The sequence below is a fragment of the Raphanus sativus genome, chromosome 5 (genome assembly GCF_000801105.2).
Source record: "Raphanus sativus cultivar WK10039 chromosome 5, ASM80110v3, whole genome shotgun sequence".
Lineage (NCBI taxonomy): Eukaryota > Viridiplantae > Streptophyta > Magnoliopsida > Brassicales > Brassicaceae > Raphanus > Raphanus sativus.
Genome location: NC_079515.1, coordinates 30,091,375 through 30,112,889, shown reverse-complemented (window position 1 = coordinate 30,112,889; position 21,515 = coordinate 30,091,375). Strand labels below are relative to the sequence as shown.

General features: G+C 34.5%; 4 protein-coding genes across 4 annotated transcripts; 2 read left to right on the top strand and 2 right to left on the bottom strand.

The window, feature by feature from the left end:
* Positions 1–1,440: 1,440 nt before the first annotated feature.
* On the bottom strand, positions 1,441–4,258 carry LOC108805136 (sodium/calcium exchanger NCL). Its single transcript, XM_018577105.2, has 7 exons — positions 3,751–4,258; positions 3,231–3,416; positions 2,956–3,137; positions 2,710–2,855; positions 2,358–2,637; positions 1,966–2,280; positions 1,441–1,872 (listed from the first exon to the last, which is right to left on the bottom strand). The coding sequence occupies exons 1-7, from the start codon at positions 4,148–4,150 to the stop codon at positions 1,624–1,626; spliced, it is 1,758 nt and encodes a 585-aa protein (XP_018432607.1). The 5' UTR covers positions 4,151–4,258; the 3' UTR covers positions 1,441–1,623.
* A 1,273-nt stretch (positions 4,259–5,531) lies between these two features.
* Positions 5,532–8,659, top strand: LOC108863244 (uncharacterized). Its single transcript, XM_018637612.2, has 9 exons — positions 5,532–5,992; positions 6,232–6,339; positions 6,491–6,573; positions 6,692–7,140; positions 7,234–7,397; positions 7,481–7,566; positions 7,659–7,789; positions 7,883–8,203; positions 8,298–8,659. The coding sequence occupies exons 1-9, from the start codon at positions 5,669–5,671 to the stop codon at positions 8,540–8,542; spliced, it is 1,911 nt and encodes a 636-aa protein (XP_018493114.1). The 5' UTR covers positions 5,532–5,668; the 3' UTR covers positions 8,543–8,659.
* A 724-nt stretch (positions 8,660–9,383) lies between these two features.
* LOC108863245 (uncharacterized) lies at positions 9,384–13,182 on the bottom strand. The gene is made up of 7 exons (XM_018637613.2): positions 13,023–13,182; positions 12,688–12,787; positions 10,892–11,615; positions 10,451–10,815; positions 10,245–10,358; positions 9,860–10,033; positions 9,384–9,777 (listed from the first exon to the last, which is right to left on the bottom strand). Exons 3-7 carry the CDS (start codon positions 11,592–11,594, stop codon positions 9,631–9,633), a joined length of 1,503 nt encoding a protein of 500 aa, XP_018493115.1. The 5' UTR covers positions 11,595–11,615; positions 12,688–12,787; positions 13,023–13,182; the 3' UTR covers positions 9,384–9,630.
* Positions 13,183–20,875: 7,693 nt separating this feature from the next.
* Positions 20,876–21,473, top strand: LOC130494647 (uncharacterized protein At1g65710-like; the record flags this gene model as incomplete). Its single annotated transcript, XM_056985847.1, has 1 exon — positions 20,876–21,473. A coding segment is annotated over one exon (405 nt), but the record flags the coding sequence as incomplete, so codon positions are not given.
* Positions 21,474–21,515: the final 42 nt, after the last annotated feature.

The window sequence follows — 21,515 nt, the reverse complement described above, 5'->3', positions numbered from 1 at the left end:
TTTTATCAACTCAAATGGTTCGATATGGTTCAGTTTTAAACTGAAATATTTTAAATTATATTAATTAAAATACTAATAATATGAAATTTAATATATTTAATATTTAACCTAAACAGCTAAATATAACTATCATTTTACTTCTAAATGAATAGAATAACATATCTAAACTAAAATATAAATATAAATATAAATTTCATACATGAACATCAAAACCGAAAATTATCTATGATATTTATATTAGGTTTGAAGATAATAACATAAATGATTGGATTACGTCTTCTACGATTTATTGTGATATTTGGTTTTACGTTTAAATATAAAAATAATGATTTCGTGTCAAATGTTGATTTGTTTATGTTTTTATAACTAATATTTTTGTAACTGAACTATAACAATACTAAAATTCAATTTGAATAAACTGAACAAATACAAACAAAAGCAAATTAAACCGAAATGAACACAAACCAAACTAAAACCAAACCGAACACAAATCAAATCAAATTAAAACCGAACACAAACCAAAACAAACTAATTTGAATTGACTTTAGTTAAGGTTTTCTTAAATTCAAATAAACCGAACCAAACTGAACCCAAAATTAAATGGCAACCCTTTTAAATAATATAAATCTGATGATATATTAGAAAATTGATCATACTTATTATATATCTTTTGATTAGTACATGAAATTGAACAAAATATTTTATTTGTGATTCTTTATAATTTTAAGAATATATACTATGTATGTTATTTAAAAACAATAGATAAACATGACAGAGAAAACTAAAGTATAATGATAGGTTTTCAGTATTGTTTTTTTACTATAGATAATTATTATAAATTTGTATATTTAGTTTTAGATTCAAAATTTAAAAGTTTATAATCACTATTAATACTAATTAATTTTTAGTCAAAATTTTAATTTCGTAGAAACCATGATGTAGAATTAACATGATAGGTATGAATATGTGAGGAATGGTTTTATGTACAGTAATAGTTAGTTTAAAATATTCGTTCAAACTTTTATATTCAAAAAATATTTTGATGTATGAAATTTAGTTAGTTAATAATATATGTATGTTATGAATCATATTTGAGCAATGTTTATGTGATGAAATTAGATAAATTAATACTCTATATTGTAAATAGTTTTGCTTTATATATTTTAAAATGATTCAGGTTCATCAAAATTAGTTGTCAAAATTAAATATTATTTTCAAAAGGTTGTTTTTTAAGTATTTACATTTTTGGCAAAACAAAATATAAAATGGATATGATTGATTTTAACAGTATCAATGTTAAAAAGCTAGTTAAGAAAAATATTTAAGTAAGACCAAAAATAATAATTAGCTATTGAATAGATGCAATAATCTTATTGTAAGTAGATTTTGGGATGATTATCTTTTAATAGTATAGATAATCTTATTGTAAGGAAGAACATATACTCAAAGAAACAAGAAATATAATATTAGCTTTAATAAGAATGTTTCAATCACATCAGCAAATCTCAGAAATGTAACTTGAGAGTTTTTTACCCTCTGTGATCCATAAACATAAACAAGAAGAAGAAGAGAGAGAGGAACAGAAACACTCCAAGAAGAAATCTTTGAACGAGAGGAATCTCTCTATGACCAGCCAAACCAGTAGTCAAGAATGTAGACCAGGCCCAAAGAGAATGGGTAAAGCAGGTATGCTATGAAACACGTCCAAAGAGGATACGTTGTGCGGAAGCTAGCAAAACATCCCATCACCAGACAAACAATGAGTATCACCAACACTTCGGATGAGAAGTTCCACGTTAGTCCTCGAACGTAGACGATCGCTAAGAACACCGAGAGACACAGAATGTTGTTCATCGTCACTCCACCACATAGCTACACACACACACACACACCAAGAAAAAATGGTTTTAGTAACAAGTATTAATGAGACAAGAAGACGGTTCGTTCATAACAGAATAAACGGACCTCAGAGAAAGTCAAGGAGGCGGTTCTGATCTTTTTGCGGGAAGCGAAGATGATGGCAGAGACTGCTTCACTTGAGTTGGTGGCTAGAGGCAAAGCTATGAAGGAAATGAAGAAAGATGGGATCCCTGTGGCTGCAGAGAAGTTGTTAACTGTGTCCACCAAAGGATCAGCAAATGCAGCTGCAATGGCTGCTCCCAACAGTAGCAGCAAAGATGCTTTAATGGTGATCCATTTCGGGTCTGCAACCTCACCAGACTCCTCATCATTCTCACCATTTTCATTGTCTCCCAACAGAGCATGCTCTCTCTTTGTTTGCTGCAAAAACAAAAACAATTGTGTTAACTCCAGAAAGGTTTTTTTTTTTGGTGGGTGGGTCAAGTGTGTTCACTCACCACATGGAAATGGTCAAGGAACTTCATTGTTCTAGGACCAGCATCAGGACCAGAATGACCAGAAGCTCCCATTGCCTGAATAAGCCAGTGCTTAATCCCACGGACAAACTCTTCTTGATCAATTTGCTCATCGAGAGTCTTGTCAAAATCTTGGAGAACTCTTCCCACAGCATCATCCTTGTCAAAATCTATATCCTCAAAGCTGATCCCAATGATAAGCGCCTTAAGCTCAGTAGCTGATAAGCTTCCATCCTTGTTTGCATCAATGGTCTCAAACAACCTAATAAACAGATTAAGCTTTAAAGCACATGGTGAACCTTAAAAAGTGATACTGAAATAAAATTTGAGTTACTTTCGAATGACATGTTCATCAGGCTGGCCTTCATCATCAAGAAGTCTTCCCAAAGCATGTTGTTTCAAGTGCCTTAGGATTCCTGATATAACATGCTTGTGCTTTGCAAAAGCAAGGCGTCTCCTTTGGATCCATGGTTGGAACACCTATATACATATACAACAAGGAAGAATAATCTCATAAACAAGATGGAGAAAGCAAAAAAAAAAAAAAAAAAAGAGACAACAGAGTCTAGTGGCTATGTACCTGATAGACACAGTAGGAGATCAACATTAGGACCGAGAGGACTAGAGCAACCAACACGGCCAAGTGTCTTCCAGATGTTGAGTTCAACACTTGCGGAAGCTGGACAATGACGAAGGGAATAACCGATATAGCCATTATTCTTGCAGCATAGCTGGTCCAAACATCAACAGTTACACCAGAATCTATAGACAACAAAACAACAGTTATTATTAGCATTTCACCTTTTGTATGTTCATCATCGACCACTAGTTATATATAAGTTGCTTTCTCGTTACCGTTAAGATGGAAGCCTTTGGTGTCTTGGTTGTTAACGGCAATGTTGTCACGAAGGTCACACTTGCCAACAACAGTGCAAGTTCCCCAGATAACAGTGAGAAGCATAACGGTGGAGCCAGCAAGCAACCCCATTCCCACTGATACTTGGCTTTGCGCAGTTGCTGCGTCTCCGGAAAGTCCAGACACTGCAAAAATAAAATACAATTCAATAGCGGCCCCCATCAAGAATAAAAAAAAAACGAAGATTCTATTGAAACAAAAAAAACAAAAAAAATGGCTAAAAAACAGAAGGCGACAAGACATGAGTTCATCATCAGTTACCATCAAAGTATCATCATCATAAACTGACTACTGATTCACAAAACCTAACAAAGATTCACTTTTTATCTCTCAAACCTCAAACAGTAACAAGAAAGAACCAACCTTTCAGTTACCATCATCATTACTAACTCATAAAAATTGACTCTTTATCTCTCAAAACTAAAAACAGTACCAACAAAGAATCAACATTTCACCTACCCATGATAAGCATAGCGTCAGGAAGAGCTCCGAGCATGGGAAGAAACAAACCACCGACGATACCAGGTCCCAAGATCTCGAGCAAAAGCTCACTTCCGGCGGATAGATACGTCGCCGCCGTGTACATGAGAAACCCATAAACCAGAATCAAGAACACGTTCCCAAGCGCCGTCTTTGTACACGGCATGAACCCATAGGTCTGTTCGCAAGCCTCCTCTTTCTCCTCAGCCGGAGGAGCAGAGACCACGGTTTTGATAATCGATCCGGAGTCGAGACTCCCGCCGTTGATTCCATCGGAGATGAGACCGGTCGAAGATGGCTGTACAGCGACGAACCGAGCGTAGGCCGATGAGGTGAAGAGGACGAGGAAGAGGAGAGAGAAGAGAGATCTGAGTCTCATTGTGATGTGTTTGAAAAGAAGATCAGAGGATGACGTTCATGTGTGGATGAGTATGTAATAATGTATATATACGTGTGTGTATATATATAATCGGAGCTTTTATTACAGAAGATATGTTTTGTGTCTTAAGTGTGTATAAATCGTGTGGGGCAGTAAGGAAGATGAAGAGGGCAGAGGATGTTTGTTTACCATTTTAACCATACCACCTTCTTTTTATTTACCGTATATTTGTTTCCTTACGTATAAAATAAACATATTTGTTGGTGTAGTAACGTTATTTAATTAAAAGTTTATTATAATATATTGTCCACCTCAGAAAAAGAAGATAACAAAGTAGTTATTGACTTTGCTCAAAAAAAAAAGTATTTATTCACAAAATAAAAGTTTATTGACTTCTCCCTACGTTAATGGCCTTCCTCCAATTCAACATTGAATTATTCAGCATTTGTTTACTTTTTTCCCCACTATTTTGTTATTGTAATATTCTATAAAAAGTTAAGCTAATAAAATAATATATGACCTCAAAATATGATAACATATATGGTTGTCATCAATTTGGCTATATTTTTCATGAATTTTAAAGTATCAAACACGAATTTTAAAATACGAATCAGAGAATATGCTTGTTCTAACTTTAGAATATATTTATAAGAAAGTTAAAGAATTGAAATTAGTTTGAACGTTAATCTAACAACTTTTAGGGCCGATTAAAAAAATTTAATGTAGGTATGGGGCCTATGGGCTGCTAAAAGAAAAAAAGTAGGTAAGAAGGGCAATTAGGGAATGGTAAAAAAAGAAGAAGGGCAATTAGGGAACTGCCTTCACCTTAGAACCAGTCGTTATTCGTTATTACCAGATTTGCTTACCGGCAACACGTGTAATATTAAGCCACTCACAACTTACACAAGGCCCTCTAATAAAACATTAGGCAACATGGTACCCATACTAAATCAAATCAAAATCACACTTTTTATATTTAAAATACGCTGACCAAAATCATACTTAAAAAGATAAATGTGTTGATGAGAGTGATGTAAAAGAAAAAAATGCTTCAGTTTTTTTTTTTTGAGCAACTAAAAAAATGAATGCTTCAGTTCACTTCAGGTTTTAGACCCAAATTAATTTGGTTCGGTTCAGGCTCAGGCTTTAGAAAGGAGACAAAATGAAAAGACCGAAATACAATTTCGGTTTGTTTGGGTACGGGTTTTGTCGGTTCTTAAGGTTAACCTCACATTACGGTTTATATGATTTGGTTGGTCTTAACTAAACTGGGCCTCAATAATATTAGAAAAGCCCATTTAAATGGCCCAATTCTTAATGAGTAAATTTATTTAAGCCTAGGGTTTATCATCTGCAGATTCTGTATATATAAACACACTTGTCGCGGGAATCGCTTGTCGCCGGAGAGTTTCCTATCGCCGGAACCACCACCGTCGTTTGAATCTCGATTCGGCGGGGACAAACCCTAATTCCCCCCCCCCCTTGTTCTTGAACTGAATCGAAGATTCCAATAAGGCAATGGTGAAAGTGAAAACCGAAGTGAAGAGTGAGATTCTCGATGACATCACAATCAAAGACAGTAAGCACCGCCGCGTCGTTAGCTCCGCCGATGCCGTGGATAGGAAGTTCAAGAGAACCGTCCTCTGCGTGGCGAAACCGTCTTACCTTCTGAGTCTTATTGAGCGAAGCAGTACCCGGAGCAGTTACCTCAAACGGTTGCCGAAGATCCTCAGCGAGATGCTTCGCCAGAGAAACTGGAGAGAAGCAAGCGGTGTGCTTAGCGTTCTGATGCAAGGGACTATGAGAGATGCGTCTCCTTCCATGAACCGGCTCAAATACGAGGTTCTGTCTTTTTTCCCTTTTTTTTTAGGCTCCGAAAATGATGAAACTAGTTCTTTGTTTTGTGTGTTGTTGTTGCTGTCTTGTTTCTTATATGTTCATGTTTCTTTGGTTTTGTCTTTTTTTTTGTGCTTTGGAAGTTGTGCTTTGAGTTGTTTGTTTTGTTTCTTACATGGTGTTGTAGTAGTTACTCTGTCCGTTTCTCACATGTTGTCGTTGCTGGTTTGTGTTTTGTTTGGCAGGCTCAAATACAGATTCTTAGTCACTTGCAACCAGACAAGAACAATGTTGAGGAGATTACAAGAATATATGATACTTGGATAGGGAAGATTGGTAAACAGCACAAAGAGGTCCCTTTTTTAGATTTTGTCATTCTTTAGCTTGATTGTGTTGTAGCTATTTACATTGTGCACGAGAAGAGAACTTGTAGTTATCTTTTGATTTGAGTATCGTTCCAACGCTTGAGGCTTACATTTGAGTTTAACTAGTTTATTTGGACAGGAGAGGCTCCTGGTTTGGTTCGAACAAATATGTCATTTACTCGAGCATGGGATGGAAAAGGAGGCCGAGTATGCTGCAATAGGGTACAGTCTTTTAAAGATGTGTTAGGATTCATGTAGCTTGCTTTTCTTGTACCTGCGTATATTATCATAAGGATCTTGCTTGAATCAGTTTTGATGGCTGATCTTATTATTTTGGCAGCATGATGAGGAGCCGTGATTTGGGAAACCTTCCGCGGACCAATCTATATATAGGAATCACATGCTACAGATTGTGGTGTCGTAAATACTCAAAGGAGCTGCAGCCTGAAGATGTAGACTGCAGTGACAGCATATCTAACATGTCGGAGTCAGGATCTGGTGTTATGGCCGAGTGTTCACCCAGGAACGAGTCTGTTTACTCCGTGGAGTCTTCGGCCTCTGATAGAAACGAGTCAGAGGCATCTGTCGGCAATAATGAAGTGAATTCTGATGCCTCCACGCGTGACTCAGGGTCGGTTGTGGAGGTGAAGGTAAAACTGGAGAATGTGAAACTGGAGGAGATTCCTCAGCAATTTACCGAACCACCACGAATCTATGCCTCGTCTGAAGAAAACGAAGAGAATTTGAGAACTGAAGTTGCATTTGATCCCGCTCTTATTCAAATTCTTGGTTAGTAGTAGTGGTGCTTTCAAATCTATTTATTACCTATGCAACAAGTCTGTTGATTCCATGGCTTATGTCGTTTTTTCTCTGTTTGGTTAGGGGATATGGATCCATGGTTGCTTCCTTTGAAACCGCCAGAAGATCCTGATTGCCATGGAAAGATTGTCAATGATTCTTATTATAAGGACGCAGTGGAATATCTGCGGCTTACTATGCAGTCTCCTCGTTATGTATCTATAGCTGCACTACATCCGCTTGTACAGGTAATCTCATAATGTTCCTCCTCCTTTAAACCTTGAATGTCTTAGACTAATTATATGTTTTCTTTTTCAATTTTTTCTTGTAGCTTCTCTTAATTGGAGGCCGTGTAGATGAAGCGATGAAAGTGGTTGAGGAGATTTGCAACAAAGTACATGACATCAAACCTGTCAGGTAAGAAAGGATCTCTCTTAGTCCGTGTTAGTTTAGAATAGGTGCCTCCTTAGGAAGTTTCTCAAGTGTTGTTTGTTTTGCTCAAATTGTAGGATTAAGGCCGCTATGAAGGAGAAGTTTCATAATAACAGCGACGAGCTTGCAAAATGCTATGAAGATATCTTAAAGATTGACCTTAGTTGTGTAACCACCCTGAAGAAGCTTATTGAAATGTCAAAAGAAGGTAAAACTAGGATCTCATCATTCTTGAGACCTTGAATCCTTACTAAGTCTGTCTCTAATACCCATTTGTTTTTTTTTTTCTCAAAACTTGCAGATGGGTATAGTAGAGAGTCGCTAATCGAAATGATAGCATTGCATGTAGAAGCTTCTTTCCCCGAGCCAGAAATCTGGAGAGAGTTTGCAGAGTTGTTGATTCTCTTCTTTGAGAATGTTGATGAAGACAGAATGTCTGTCTGTTTCAACGGAGATGGAGAAGAAGGGTGTCAACAAACATACTCTGTTCGATACAACCCGACACCTAGAATGTTCACCGGTACGACATGGACACTTCGAGCTAAGTGGTGGCTTAACCGACATTTCTCCCGGGAGATACTGGATACAGAAATGAAAAAGCTCGAGGCAGGACAGATAAACGGTACATCTTTATATGCAACCCTGTTTCCAGATTCAGTCTTCTGTGTTTGTTTTTTCTTAATTATTTGATTGTTGTTAAATTCTTATGTTGACAGGAGATATGGAGATGTTGAGATTGGTGAGTTTCAAAGCGGCGTGTGCAAGTCGTCTCTACGGACCAGAGTTTGGCTATGTTACAAAAGTGTATGGTCTGCTGGAGAATTGTAGAAACAACATTCGTATGTTAGAGAATGATAGTAACAACATAGGTATGTTGGAGAATGGTAAGAATAGTTTAGAATTATTCAACTTTGTGCGAAGACACAGACAGAACTGGAACAAGATATACAACTTAGAATAGTTTACACACGGTACATTCTTGGTTTACTAAATATTGACTGTATTTTCTTTTGTAAGATTCACTTTGATGTAAGGGATACGGACCTACTAAAATGTATGCACAGATTTTGATTTTGAAGTTTTTTTCTTCACAATGTTCGATAGGTCAGAATTTTGTAAGCTATTCGGTTAGTAAGCAAAGACAAAAAGGTGGTACATGTGATTCCATTTTAGTTGAGAGTGACCTCTGGATCTCAGATTATAAACCGGTCAACAATATTAATTCGGAACTTACCCTAACAGTGGATCAACTAATTGATTCACTTTGAAGGTATGGAATACCAAAGTTTTCCAATCATTGGAAGAAGATGACGACGCAACAATCATTCTTGAGTAGTCAATTAGTTGTACAGTAAGAGTTGATTTGTTTGCGATGTCACTTTAGAAAATAAAAAGAATACACAGTTAAATAGCTAAATTTGGATATCAAGTAGCACGAGAATTTTTGGCAATTTATCTTCGAATGTATTAAACTATTAGTTGGATTTGCATTTTCTGTGGATGAACCCTTAATTTTGGCGATAAAATGCATGATTAAATTTTGATAGTAATAAAATATTTTAACAATTCGGAATTGATAATTATAGTATCTACTACCCTAGAGGGTTGGTGTAACTTTCAAATCCAAATAGAAGATTACCAAAAGATACCATGCATGACAAAGAGTGCAAGAATTTAACCTATACAATATTATCCACATAGATTCAAAATTTTAATTTGACACATGTCTTCAAATAGAATTTTCCATTTGTTGTGAAAAAGATAATAAAAGCCCTAAACATTCCGAACAGGAAAACATAAAAGATTTAAAAAGCCCTAAGATAAAGCAAATTAGCCTGTACATTTTTTCAGTGTCACATAAGCCAAGAAACCAAATGAAAAAAAGAGTGACACCATTAACACATATTAATATGTGCACAAACAAACAAAAAAGAGTACAAATTTACAGAATCCTTTTTTGAGCTGCAAATAAACCCAAACTATCGTTTTCTTATCCTCTTCTTGTTAAGTTTCTTTTATATAAATATATATATATACCCAATATATAGATTAAACAGTTGTCTTCTCCATGACCAAGGCCTCTGCTTTACAGATTGGGCAAACGTTCTTCACAACCAGCCATTTCTCCAAGCATTCTGCATGATACTCGTGCCCACAATCCAAAGTCGCAACCTTCTCTTCGTTCTTGAAACTCTCCTGTAAATACACAAAATCCAGAGAATTCTTTAAGAGTTTAATCCTTTTAAAAAGCTTTGGTCTTTGTCTATATTCTTTTTACCTGACATATTGTGCAAGGTTCTGTTTCTCTGTCTTTAGTTTGTGGAGAGAAGGACGAGGACTCTTCTGCAAGGTTGATTACAGAACATGTTCTTGTTTTCAGATGGTTCTTGACATCTTCCTCTGGCAAACCAGTGTTCACGGTTCCAATTCGCTCGCTCAACGCAAGTAGCTCCTGTTCAACACCCACACGGTTTTTCAAATCAGATTCAACAAAAACCTAACAATGATCACAGAAAATTGCAGCTGCTACATACCCTAACTCCGATAATAAATAGACAAGCCACGTGCGGCTAACTCTGATAATAAAAAGACAAGCTACTTGCAGCTGCTACATGCCTAACTCTGATAGAAAACATAGGTAAAGAAATAATGATGTGAGTCACCTCATAAGACATTTCCTCGATGTCCAAACGCATATCACGATGATGATCAATGTGGTGGTTATTTCCAGAACCACCACCACCAAGGAAGTCTCCAAACTCCAATATCGCAACTTCCTACACACATTGAGAGAGAGAACCAAACAGAATCTTGAGCAACGATGAATGTATTAGAGAAAAAAACTAAATGAGGAAAGAAAGTTACATACATCATCAGGCATCATTCTAAACCGAGGAACTCCTCCACGGTGTTGTCTAAGAGCTGCTAAAGGTACAGAGTCATCTCGCTGATGGTGCTGGTATATCCGGAACCCTGCTGGTTGAACTGGACCCATCTCTGAACCCGAGGGACCACCTCTATTGATTGTGTTCTGAGGAGGAGGAGCAAAGTTCCCAGGAGGGAATCCAAACGAGGGTGAAGAAGCCATGGGAGGGTATAAGGTGGCGCTCTGGCCTCTCACTCCTTGTACAGGAGGAGGAGGTGGAGGGTGATGATAATAATGGTCCCTCGGGTTTAATTGAGGAGGATACATGAACGCTGCAGGGTTTCTACTACTAGACTCTATGGAACCAGCTACAAACAAAAGATATATAATCAAGATTACAAAAGTTCAAAGCTTCAAAAAAAGAGTTCATAGGTCGGTAGGTACCGTGCATGTAAGGTGAGTGGGGCCAAAACGAGGGTGAACCATCAGATCTTCCATGGTGTTGGTCGTACCAGATTGAGCCAGGAGGTGGGAAAGGATGATGACCAGGATAGGTCCCTTGAACGAAGCTATTTGGAGCATGAGGAGGAGGAGGAAGAACAGGGTTCATTGGAACAGCTCCTGGCCTGCTCCTTGGGCCTCCAAAAGGAGCTATTATCTCAGGTGTATTGTTGAATGGAGCTGCTAAAGTACTTAAAGACTGATGATGATTCATAGGTATTATTCCTTCGGCGTTCTTTCTCTTATACGCCCCTCTTGTAGGATCCATAAAGTGAGCATTCCTCTCGTACTCATGATCAGAACTTACTCCAACTACACCTTGACTGCTTGAGGATGGACCCTGAAATGCCATATAGGGAACATAGTAATTCGGAGGAGGAGGAGCAGGCTGATGAAGTTGATGGTGATGATGGTACTGAGGAAGACCGTAGAACATGTCATAGAAGTTTGGGTCTTGAAGAGAACGAGCTTCTAAATTAGGAAAGCTTGCAGCCATTGCAGGTAGGGTATTATTATTATTATTATCAGGTGGTTGTTGTTGTTGGGGAAAGCTGCTTAGAAGGATGCAAGGTCCTGGTTGGAGAGAGGGTTGAGATTGGTGCTGCTGCTCCATTTCTAAATCGACTGTTCTATTTCTTTGTCCCATTTCGCTTGCTGCATAAGCCCTCTGATAGGTTTTGAGTTATAAAGAAAAAAACATCAGCAACCATAATAAAGTCTAAACTGAGTAAGAAACTGAACTTTTTTATTTTATTTTAATGGAACCAATCAATGCAACATTATTACACATACTATCACTTTATGTGATCTGCATATGTCAACTTCTGGTAGGTTTTGAGTTATAAAGAAAAAAACATCAGCAAACCACAACAAAGTCTAAACTGATTAAGAAACTGAACTTTGTTAAGTTTAACGGAACCAATCAATGCAACATTATTACACATAATCAATGTCACTCTTTGTAAGCTGCATATGTCATCTTGTGATTTTGGGAATGAACTAACGAAATTAAAACATACAAAGCACATGTTTTCGGAAGATTGCATTGTGCATTCTCAAGTTCATGATAATAGGGTAAAAAGCCAAGATCATTTTCATGAACACTAAATTTTAGATTAAAACTGTAGAACAATTATACAACTACCACACAAAAATCAAAACATCCATACATAAAAAAAAAAGAAGAAGATGAAACTAGCCCACCATGCCTAACCAAAATCAGAACTATCATCTAATGCGAGAAGGACGATAAAACAGAGTCTCAGCTACCATAATGATGACACAACAAAGTACAAACTGAGCGAGAATTTGAGCTTTTTGTAATCAATTAATGCAAAATCATAACACCTTCTCAAGCTGATACTTACAAACTAAGCTAAAGCTTATATTACATGTTTGTAAGCTGCATATATATCAACTTGTGATTTTAGCATTAACGAAATCAAAACATATAAAGCAAATGTTCACAACAGATTGCATTGTGCATTCTCAAAACTCATGATGACAGGGCAAAGCCAAGATCATCATTTTCATGAAAGGAAAAAAAACAAACTTAGCTGTAGAACTAAAATCAAAATGAGAAACTAAAGAACAATTCTAAGAAAATAAAGATCAAAACTTTCATACAATAAAAAAAAAAAAGAAAAAGATGAAACTAGGCCATCATGCCTAAACTAAAATCAGAATAATTATCATCATCATCATCTAATGCAAGAAGGAAGGAAGAGAAAAAGACAGACCTTGAGAGCATAAAAAGGAGAAAGCTTGGAGATGTGTCTAAAGGGGCTGCAACGAGCTAGACAAGACAAAAAAAAAGAGACTTGTAATTATCGAAGCTCCCTGCAAACATGCAGATAAGGTTTAGAACAATCTTCGATGATCAGAATCGCAAAACCAACAAACCAAGAACAATGCAATCTCTTCTCATAAAGTTCATCATCATCATCGTAATAATCAAAAACCCACCAAAGAAAAAAACAAATAAATAAAATGATTCGAAGCCTGGGAGAATTACAAGAGAGAAAATAAAGGGCTTCAGGAGCCGATTATCGTGATGATTAAACGTGATAATTACCTGATTATGAAAGGTTTAATCAGGGAGAGGGAGAGAGAGAGAGAAGAGAGAGATCAGAAGCAGAGAGGAAGAAGAGGTGAGGGGAAAGAGAGAGAGAGAGAGAGGGACGTCGGTTTCTTGGTTCTAACCCTTTCTTCTCGCACGCTGACGGAACAAAGCTTTTTATTTTTATTTTTTTTCCTCATTTTATCCCTTTTTCATTTTTATTTTCTCTTTTAATTTAGTTTTCTATTTTTTTCATTGGTTTCTCATTTTTGCAGCATTTTAAAAATTCTAGTTAATTAAAAAGAAATAGACAGTACCCTAATTATAGACCTAACGCCGTTAAAACATTACTATTGTCTTTTGCATAAATGATAAACCACTTTTATTTATTATTATATATTATGATTTTTTTTACCAGTTTAAACTTTATTTTCTTACCAAAAAAAATACTCATGTTTTTATATTTTAATTTAAACAAAAATACATTCATTATAATGTAAAACATTAATATGAAAAATAGAAAATATTAATCTTTTAAATACATAGAGTACTATGTATTTATTACTACTAACTTAAATTATTACAAGCTTTTAATCTCAGAATTTGTTTTTTTGGTCTTCATCATAGCTGATTGATGAAGCATGCCAACCATGAATTAAATTTCATTTATTAATCAAGTTAAAAAAAATCATAGAGGATTTTATCTTCATTAAATGATCCAAATTAACATGATTTTATTAAACTTGATTACTACATCAAAAAATGGTTCTTCTGGTTTTTGTTACAAGTCTGTTAAGGAATATATAACTCAATAGAGTATTTATTTATCTCTGCATTTAGATAGATTTTAAGAAAATTTATTTAATTGCTTAGTTTTCTTAACACAAAGCTTTAAGAAAGTGTCGCCCCAACGCATGTGCTTTCTTTGCTGAACCAGCTTGATACCTAATTATGCCCAAACATTAATTTAACAATTTATGGCTACACAACGTTGTGAACAATCTAAACCAGACAACCACATCTTATCCAAGATATTAATACTCAAATGCGCTGTGTAATTAACAGATTTAAAGTACTGATCTTCATGCAACACTTTTCAATATTCTCTCCCCATCATAAACAAATACTCCCTCCGTTTCACAAAGAGTGTCACTTAGACACTTTTCACACATATTAAGAAGTTCATTAAAATACATTTATTTTTAATTAATATCACATATTTAACCAATAGTATTTTAGATAAATAGTTTTATTTATAAGATCGATGCATTTTGCAATTAATTTTGAGCTGAAAGATTGTATAAATTGCATTGGTATTGTAGAATGACATTCTTTGTGAAACAAGAAAAATGAGTCAAAATGACACTTAATATGAAACAGAAAGAGTATAACTTTAACATTTTTTACACATATTAAAAAATAATTTAAATATATTTAAATTTTTATTAATTACAATATTTAACCAATAGTATTTGAACTAAATAAAATTATTTATAAAATCAATGCATCTATAACCAATATTCAGAGTTGGGCTTGACCCAATACATGTGAAACATTTGTGTGAGGCTCCCATTATGTGGGGCTCTTTTTAAAAAACATATTTTTATATTTTTAGTTTAATAATGAATAAAATATTAAAATGCAAAAGAAAAATAACAAAATAATTTATAAAATGATATAAATTTATAACTTTGATATTAACAAAATTATAGTAAATATTAAGACAATTTTTTTTGTTTTTAAACTACAAAATTTGCAACTGTTTTGAAGGAAGTAACTATTTTCTAATAAAATATAAAAATCTGGATAAATTGCATAATTTTTTATTTCGTTTAGGACCTCTGGATTCTCAGGTCCAGCTCTGCCAGTATTTAAACTAAAAATTACATGTAAATTTTAAATGACATGTTTTGTATAAAAAAAAACTAAAATAACACTTTCTTAAAAAACAAACAGAGGAAGTATTAATTAGTGTAATGGGATTGTTCACAGTGTTCTGTAGCCATAAATTGTAATGGGGTTGATTATTCTCTTGTTCTCATCTTAAAAGATTCACCATATTTAATATGAAAGATTATTAAAACTAAAGGCAAAACCGAATTGACTTTAACAAAAAAAAAGAAGGATTATTCTTTAAATCAAAATACTTAAAAACTAAGTTTATACCTGAAGAAGATTATTAGCATAAGATCCAAAACTTCCATTACTAAAAATTACTAAAAAATACAGTTAAAACCGTGTATTTGTAATAAATAAATAAACTTTAAAATTCTATCAATAACCTAACTAGTTAGAGATACCGGAAGCACCATAACCTAATGGTTAAGGTTTAAAAACTTATATACCAAAATCTGGGATTTGAATCCTAAGTTACAGAAGATCTAGGTTTCAAATCTCGGAAAAATGGTTTATTAAACAATTATGCAGAATAAGTCTTTAACATGGTCCAAGTAAATCTGGTCATACGTAGATCTTTATATGACGGCCATAGATCTTCGTAAAGCATATACTATTATAGATTGTTAAATCGTCTATATAATGTTTTCATACTTGTAATATCGTAATAAATCAGCGTTAAAAACTAGTTAGAGGTAAATGTGGAATAAAATTACAGAAAATACCAACGGCTAATTGGTCAAGTGATTAAAACTTCTTTATTGCTAGTAAGAACTTTTGGAAAGCACATGATCAAGTTTTATCTGAAGATGTTTTTTTTTTTTTTTTTGTAAAACATCTGAAGATGTCTTATTCTCTATAAAAGTACTATGGTTTGGGTCTTCTTCTTAAAAGATGCACAATCGTTTATAGTAAAAAAAAAGAATGCACAATCCTTTCAAATGTTTTTTTTTTCTGTAAAATGTTGTTTAATGTTAACACCTTTCAAACGAACCAAGAGAGCATATGTTGATCACTTGTTTGCAGACCAAACAATATCGTACGTCGAGCTAAAATGTACACTTTGACTTTTTAGTCAAACACATATAGAGAAGAATCAAATCGACACACACTAAAATCTATGACATTGTTCTTAGTGTATGTGATTTTAATGCCAACAATATATATCAAAATCCCCGTCACCTGTACAATATCTACTTTTTGGTATCATCTAGCAATTCTATAAATCGACATATATTCAAAAAAAAAGATACTTTTTTTTTTGCAGAAAAATTTGAAATGTTTGGTATCATCTAGTAATTCTACAAATTGATATACTTTTTTGCAGAAAATTAGAAATACTATACTTGAAGAAGTAGCTATACAAAAGAAACTTAGACATACGCCGTATATATACGTATTAGCCATACCACGTACTCTTTCTGTTTCAAATTATTTGTCGTTGTAGGGTATAATTTTCATTTCAAAATAAATGTCGTTTTTGGTTTTCAATGCAAAATTTATTAACAATATTCTATACTCAACTTTTTATTGGTTAAAACATGGTTAGGTGTATTGGTAATGATATTTTTATTTTGAAAATATATAAAATTAAATATTTTCTTAATCTATGTGCATAAACCTAAAATGACGACAACTAATATGAAAAGGATGGAGTATGTGTTTTGAAAAGCAAACACATACTCCTTCCGTTTCGATTTAATTGTCGTTGTAGGGAAAAAAATTCATTTCAAAATAAATGTCGTTTTAGAGTTTCAATGCAAACTTTATTAAATAGATTCTCCATTTTATATTATATTGGTTGAAATATGGTTAGGTATATAGGTAATTGTGTTTTTATTTTGGAAATATATAAAATCATATGTTTTCTTAATATGTATGTATAAACTTAGAGTGAAAACTAAAATGAAACGGAGGGAGTATAAAGAAGAATCACATTTAAAATTGCTTCCAACTGTAGAGTTTGGATCAGATTCTTTTCGACTGTCTTAATTAACCAACGAAGAGAATATGCTCTCTTTTATTCCTTTTCTTTCAGGTATATACGAATCAACTGGATTACACATACAAATGTGATATAGAAATATAATCAAATTTTATAGAAAAAGAAACTCATTTAACAAAACAAACTATCAGTATCAGATACAGATTTATCTCATAATTCTGTGTTTGCATTAATAAAGCAAAAACAAACGATATCATTTTGTTATACACTGTGTGAAACATGAGTGAAAAGATCCCAGTTGAATTGTGCAATGTCTTTTTTTTTAATCAAAATGACATCATTTTTTCGTTTGAATCACCAAGTTTTATAACAGGACAAGAAGTAAATGGCAGATTAAAATATATTGTGATTAATAGATACCACTGTGTATTACAAAAAAAAATATACATACCACCACAAAAATGAAAGCTAAAATGCAGAAATAGAAAGCCCAAAATTATTATTCGCTAAGCTTTAAACATTGAATAATAGTAAATGCCCATTTAGAAGCCCATCGACATAACTTGGGAAAAACACTAGACTAAAATGGCTAATGAACGAACCATAGATTAATCTCTTCTGGCTCGGAGGTATTACTGTCTTGAAGTTTGGACTTGGCATTGTCCTGGTATTAGAGCTTTTGACCTTAAGGGTTATGCTCTTGCTAGTAAAAGTCTTATAAACACTATAAACATTCTTGTAAAGGGTTATGGAGTTGCTCTTGATGAATGAACATTTCTTACTGATCCAAGCAAGTATCGACAGTTGATAGGCAGTTTGATCTATATTGCTTTTCACTCTTTTACTTGTCCATATATTTCATCTCAATTCATGCAGGAACCCCTTAAATATCACATGTTAACTGCATTGTGTGCGGTAAGGTGCTTAACAGGTTGTCCTAACCAAGGGATTATGCTCAAGTCTGACTTTGATATGCGATTGGAGGCTTGTTGCGACTCTAATTGGTCGGCTTGTCCAATTACAAGAAGGTATTTTAGTGTGTATGTAGCCTTTCTCGACAACTCTTTAGTATCGTGGAAGAAAAAAAGAAGTAATTTGTTTCACAATCTTATGTAGAGACTGAATAATCGATTAATGGCAGATGCTGTAAATTTTAAATGGCTCAAATTTCTTCTAATGTTTTGTTTTGCGATGGTCAATCGGCTACCCATATAGCTAATAATTCAGTATTTCATGATTGCCATATGATCATGATGCAGTTCAACACAAACTACTTACTACTAAGCACATATCAACAAAACAACAACCCACAGCTTATTTACAAAGGCGTTGTCAACTCCCACATTTTAATATTTTCTTTTCAAGTTGTACATTCAAAACACTACAAATTTAAGAAGAGAGGGCATTAAGCTATGGAGGATATAGTTCTAATTCTATTGGATTTGCAATATTATAGGGTTTATCAATTTCTGTTAATTAGGATTATACTTTTGAGTTGTATATATATATATATGATATCATGTCAATGAAACACAAGTTTTTATAAAATATTTCAAAAAACAGATCAATCAACAGTTGTTTGATTTGAGTTTGTGAATTAGGTATCCAAAAATATTTTTAGGAGATATTAATAGTTTTTCAGAGACAGGCACGTATCAGTTGAAGAGAAAAGATATGCTCATATAGGAAAAGAAAAGCAAAGGAAGAACAAAAGTATGCAACATCTTCTTCTCTGTCGTCTATGGCTGTGGGGTCTCCTTCTCTGGTGATAGCTCTTTCCTTGTTTGTGCATTCCCCGTACCTTACCTCGAGTGCTCTCACTTTAGACGAAGGTTATGAGCTCGTACGTTCAGAAACTGCATCGTTTGGGTGACTCAATCTACCCATTGCTGTCACCCGATGTGGAGCAGTAGAGACTGGGTCAGGTTCTCTGTCCCTAGAACAAGGCATCCTTTCGAGGGTCCAATGGTTTCATTTGGTTCTTCTTACGGTGAAGAGACTTGTTTGGAGTGTGTGGTCATCCCAGTACCGAATTGGCTCCTTTGTCGTTTTGGTAGACCTTGATTCTTTTCTTTTGTAGGTTTTTGAAACTCGAGTCAAGTTTTGCCTCCCTCCCAACCCATCTTTTGTTCTGAAGGGCTGAAGATTCAGCCGGCGTGTGAGTACATCACTGGAAGGGTTCCCTTTTCAACCCACCTTAGTATCAAGGTATGGTCTTGTGCTGCACAACCGGATTAATAAGAATTATAGTTGAGGATGAAGTAAGATCCGGAGTTGCACCCTCAACCTGGTTATGTAGTCTTGGAGATTCCAAACTAGTTAGTTCATGGTTGTACTGTACTGTAGTCAAATCTGCTTGTAATTACCGTGTAATATTGCCAAATTAAGGGCATTTCCAACTCATTTCTAAAATAGTTTTTAGAGTAAAAGATGCTCTAATAGTACTTTATTTCTCACTTTATAATAGAGTGAAAAATAAGTTTATTCCAAATATAGAGTAAATTATTTTTTTTTGTTCATCACTCTATTTTTTACTCTAAGTAGAGTATCATTGGAACAAACTTTATCTCTGTTATATAATCATTCTATTTTAGAGTAAAAAATAGAATGAACCTTTGGAGATGCTCTAAACGCTTACAATCAATGGAAAAATTTATTTTCATTTTTTAAATTCTGCAGCATTTTATAGTTGAGCCTGTATTAAGGAGAAGATTTATAGAAAGCATCCTAACTTCCAGGGGGTCTTTTTTTTCTTGCGTACTCTTGATTTCCTCTTTTTTAAGAACACTAGTGTTTAGTCCCGTACTACGTACGGATGATAATTTCTTAATTTTAAATCTTTAACATGTATTAACACTATATTTTCTTGTTAAAATATACTAACATCACATAGATTGTAGATAATATATCTCGAAGAGTGTTAATGTGTATTTGCATAAAGCCATAATTTGTTGATAATATATCTAGAAAACTATAACAACTTATAATCATTATAAACTAAAATACCATTTTTACAATTATTACTTTAAAATCTAGTTTTTATTTTGCGCTATATCATTCCACACATCATTACTACCTTCACATACCTTAATTGCCTTCACATACCTTAATGCGAAGATGATTTCTAGTTTTTCTTTTTTTCTATACATGTAATAAACATAAAAATTCACCCAAACAAAACTGAAGAACAATAAAACATTTATATATTAACCGAAAAGAAGTGGTAAAATATTTACTTACATTTTCATAGTTTGAGTTCTAAATCTATTTTGCAACTGCAACTCCTTGTCAATATCCCCGTTGATGAATAATCCTTAAAAAAAACAAAATGAATCAAACAACAAAGAATAAAAGAGTATTATTTTGAGAAGCAAAGAAAAATGAATTTGAATAAAAAGTAGTTGTAATGCTCTATTGATTTTTCTGCCAGCAATGATCATTGATTTTTATTGCTAAAATGGTGAAGATATGAAAAGATTAAGAAAAAGAGAGAAGATAGATAAAAATTAGTTACTTGAAAATTATACAGAAAATTAAACAACTGAAATTGTGCCATAAAATTAGGGATAGTGGTCTCGTTGAAGTCTTTTGGTTAGGCAGTTATTTTTCTAAATAAATTGATTTTGTAAATGTTCAGATTTTTAATTAATTTTTTTTGAAAAACATAATCCACATGTCAAAATTTTGTTGGTTAGGTGACTTGTGATTTAGTATATAGGGATGAGAACGATGTTTTGTGGACCAAATGTGACTGTGACCATATCTTAACTAATAAAGTAGGCTTTTTTTCTCCTTTGGGGGAAAAACGCCACGTGTCCTTATTAAACGTTTTGTTTCGTTTCAATGCAGGCCGGTTTTTGTGTTTCTTATTCTAATTCAATTAATGGGTTTCTAATTTTATAATGCTGGCCCATATTCATTGAAGTTTCTGGTCGTCTATGACCTTTACGATTTCCTCTTGATACGACAAAAACGGTGACGCCAAATAAGCTGATGTGGAAGACGGAGGAGAAGAAGAAGAAGCTGAGCGGCGGATTCATCGGCAGCGCCAAAGCGGGGGAGAGTCGCCTCGGGAACGGAGGGACGAACTCCAAGCATAGAAAGGGAAGATTCGGAAAGCTATCGATCGGGAAGTAGAGAGAGGGAGAGTGGTAGTAGACGAGTAAGCAGATCTCAGGGAAGAAGATCGGAGATAAACCCTAATAACCCTAATTCATGCACCGGCAGTGGCAGTTCTGTAAATTCGAGTAACAACAATAGACCTGCCAAGGTCGTTTCGGTTCCTGCTACGGATAAAGCTTTGTGGGTTATGGAGAAGAGCAATAACAACGTAGATGCGTCTATCAAACGGATTACTGTCAAGAGAAACGTGGAGTCTCCGAGGTCACAGTCGCCGGCGAGAGCGGCATCTCTTAGAGCTCGTCTCCGGTAAGAGCGGCGGTTAACACAAGCAGCACGCTCAGCCTTCCCCGTCGAAGCTCATGAGGAAAATGGAACATTGTCCGTACAGGAGGAACCCATTGGGGGAGATTGATCCAAACACTTTGGCGTACCCACAACCTCATGGTAACACTAACTGCAACAAGAAGATGATGAACAGAGACAATGAATATGTCAATCTCAAGGCCCATGTATGAATTTCATAGCTATGCAGTAATGAATCCAAT

What these genes read in the sequence shown, in the direction of transcription:
- LOC108863244 (XM_018637612.2), top strand. Translation starts at nt 5,669, where the DNA reads ATGGTGAAAGTGAAAACCGAAGTGAAGAGTGAGATTCTCGATGACATC. An exon ending in GCCGAGTATGCTGCAATAGG is followed by an intron (nt 6,574 to 6,691) that starts GTACAGTCTTTT and finishes TTATTTTGGCAG; the next exon opens with CATGATGAGGAGCCGTGATT. An exon ending in CGAGGCAGGACAGATAAACG is followed by an intron (nt 8,204 to 8,297) that starts GTACATCTTTAT and finishes TTATGTTGACAG; the next exon opens with GAGATATGGAGATGTTGAGA.
- LOC108863245 (XM_018637613.2), bottom strand. Translation starts at nt 11,594, where the DNA reads ATGGGACAAAGAAATAGAACAGTCGATTTAGAAATGGAGCAGCAGCAC. An exon ending in TCGAGGAAATGTCTTATGAG is followed by an intron (nt 10,034 to 10,244) that starts GTGACTCACATC and finishes GGTGTTGAACAG; the next exon opens with GAGCTACTTGCGTTGAGCGA. An exon ending in AACCTTGCACAATATGTCAG is followed by an intron (nt 9,778 to 9,859) that starts GTAAAAAGAATA and finishes GTGTATTTACAG; the next exon opens with GAGAGTTTCAAGAACGAAGA.
- LOC108805136 (XM_018577105.2), bottom strand. Translation starts at nt 4,150, where the DNA reads ATGAGACTCAGATCTCTCTTCTCTCTCCTCTTCCTCGTCCTCTTCACC. An exon ending in CAAAGGCTTCCATCTTAACG is followed by an intron (nt 3,138 to 3,230) that starts GTAACGAGAAAG and finishes TGTTGTCTATAG; the next exon opens with ATTCTGGTGTAACTGTTGAT. An exon ending in GATGAACATGTCATTCGAAA is followed by an intron (nt 2,638 to 2,709) that starts GTAACTCAAATT and finishes TCTGTTTATTAG; the next exon opens with GTTGTTTGAGACCATTGATG.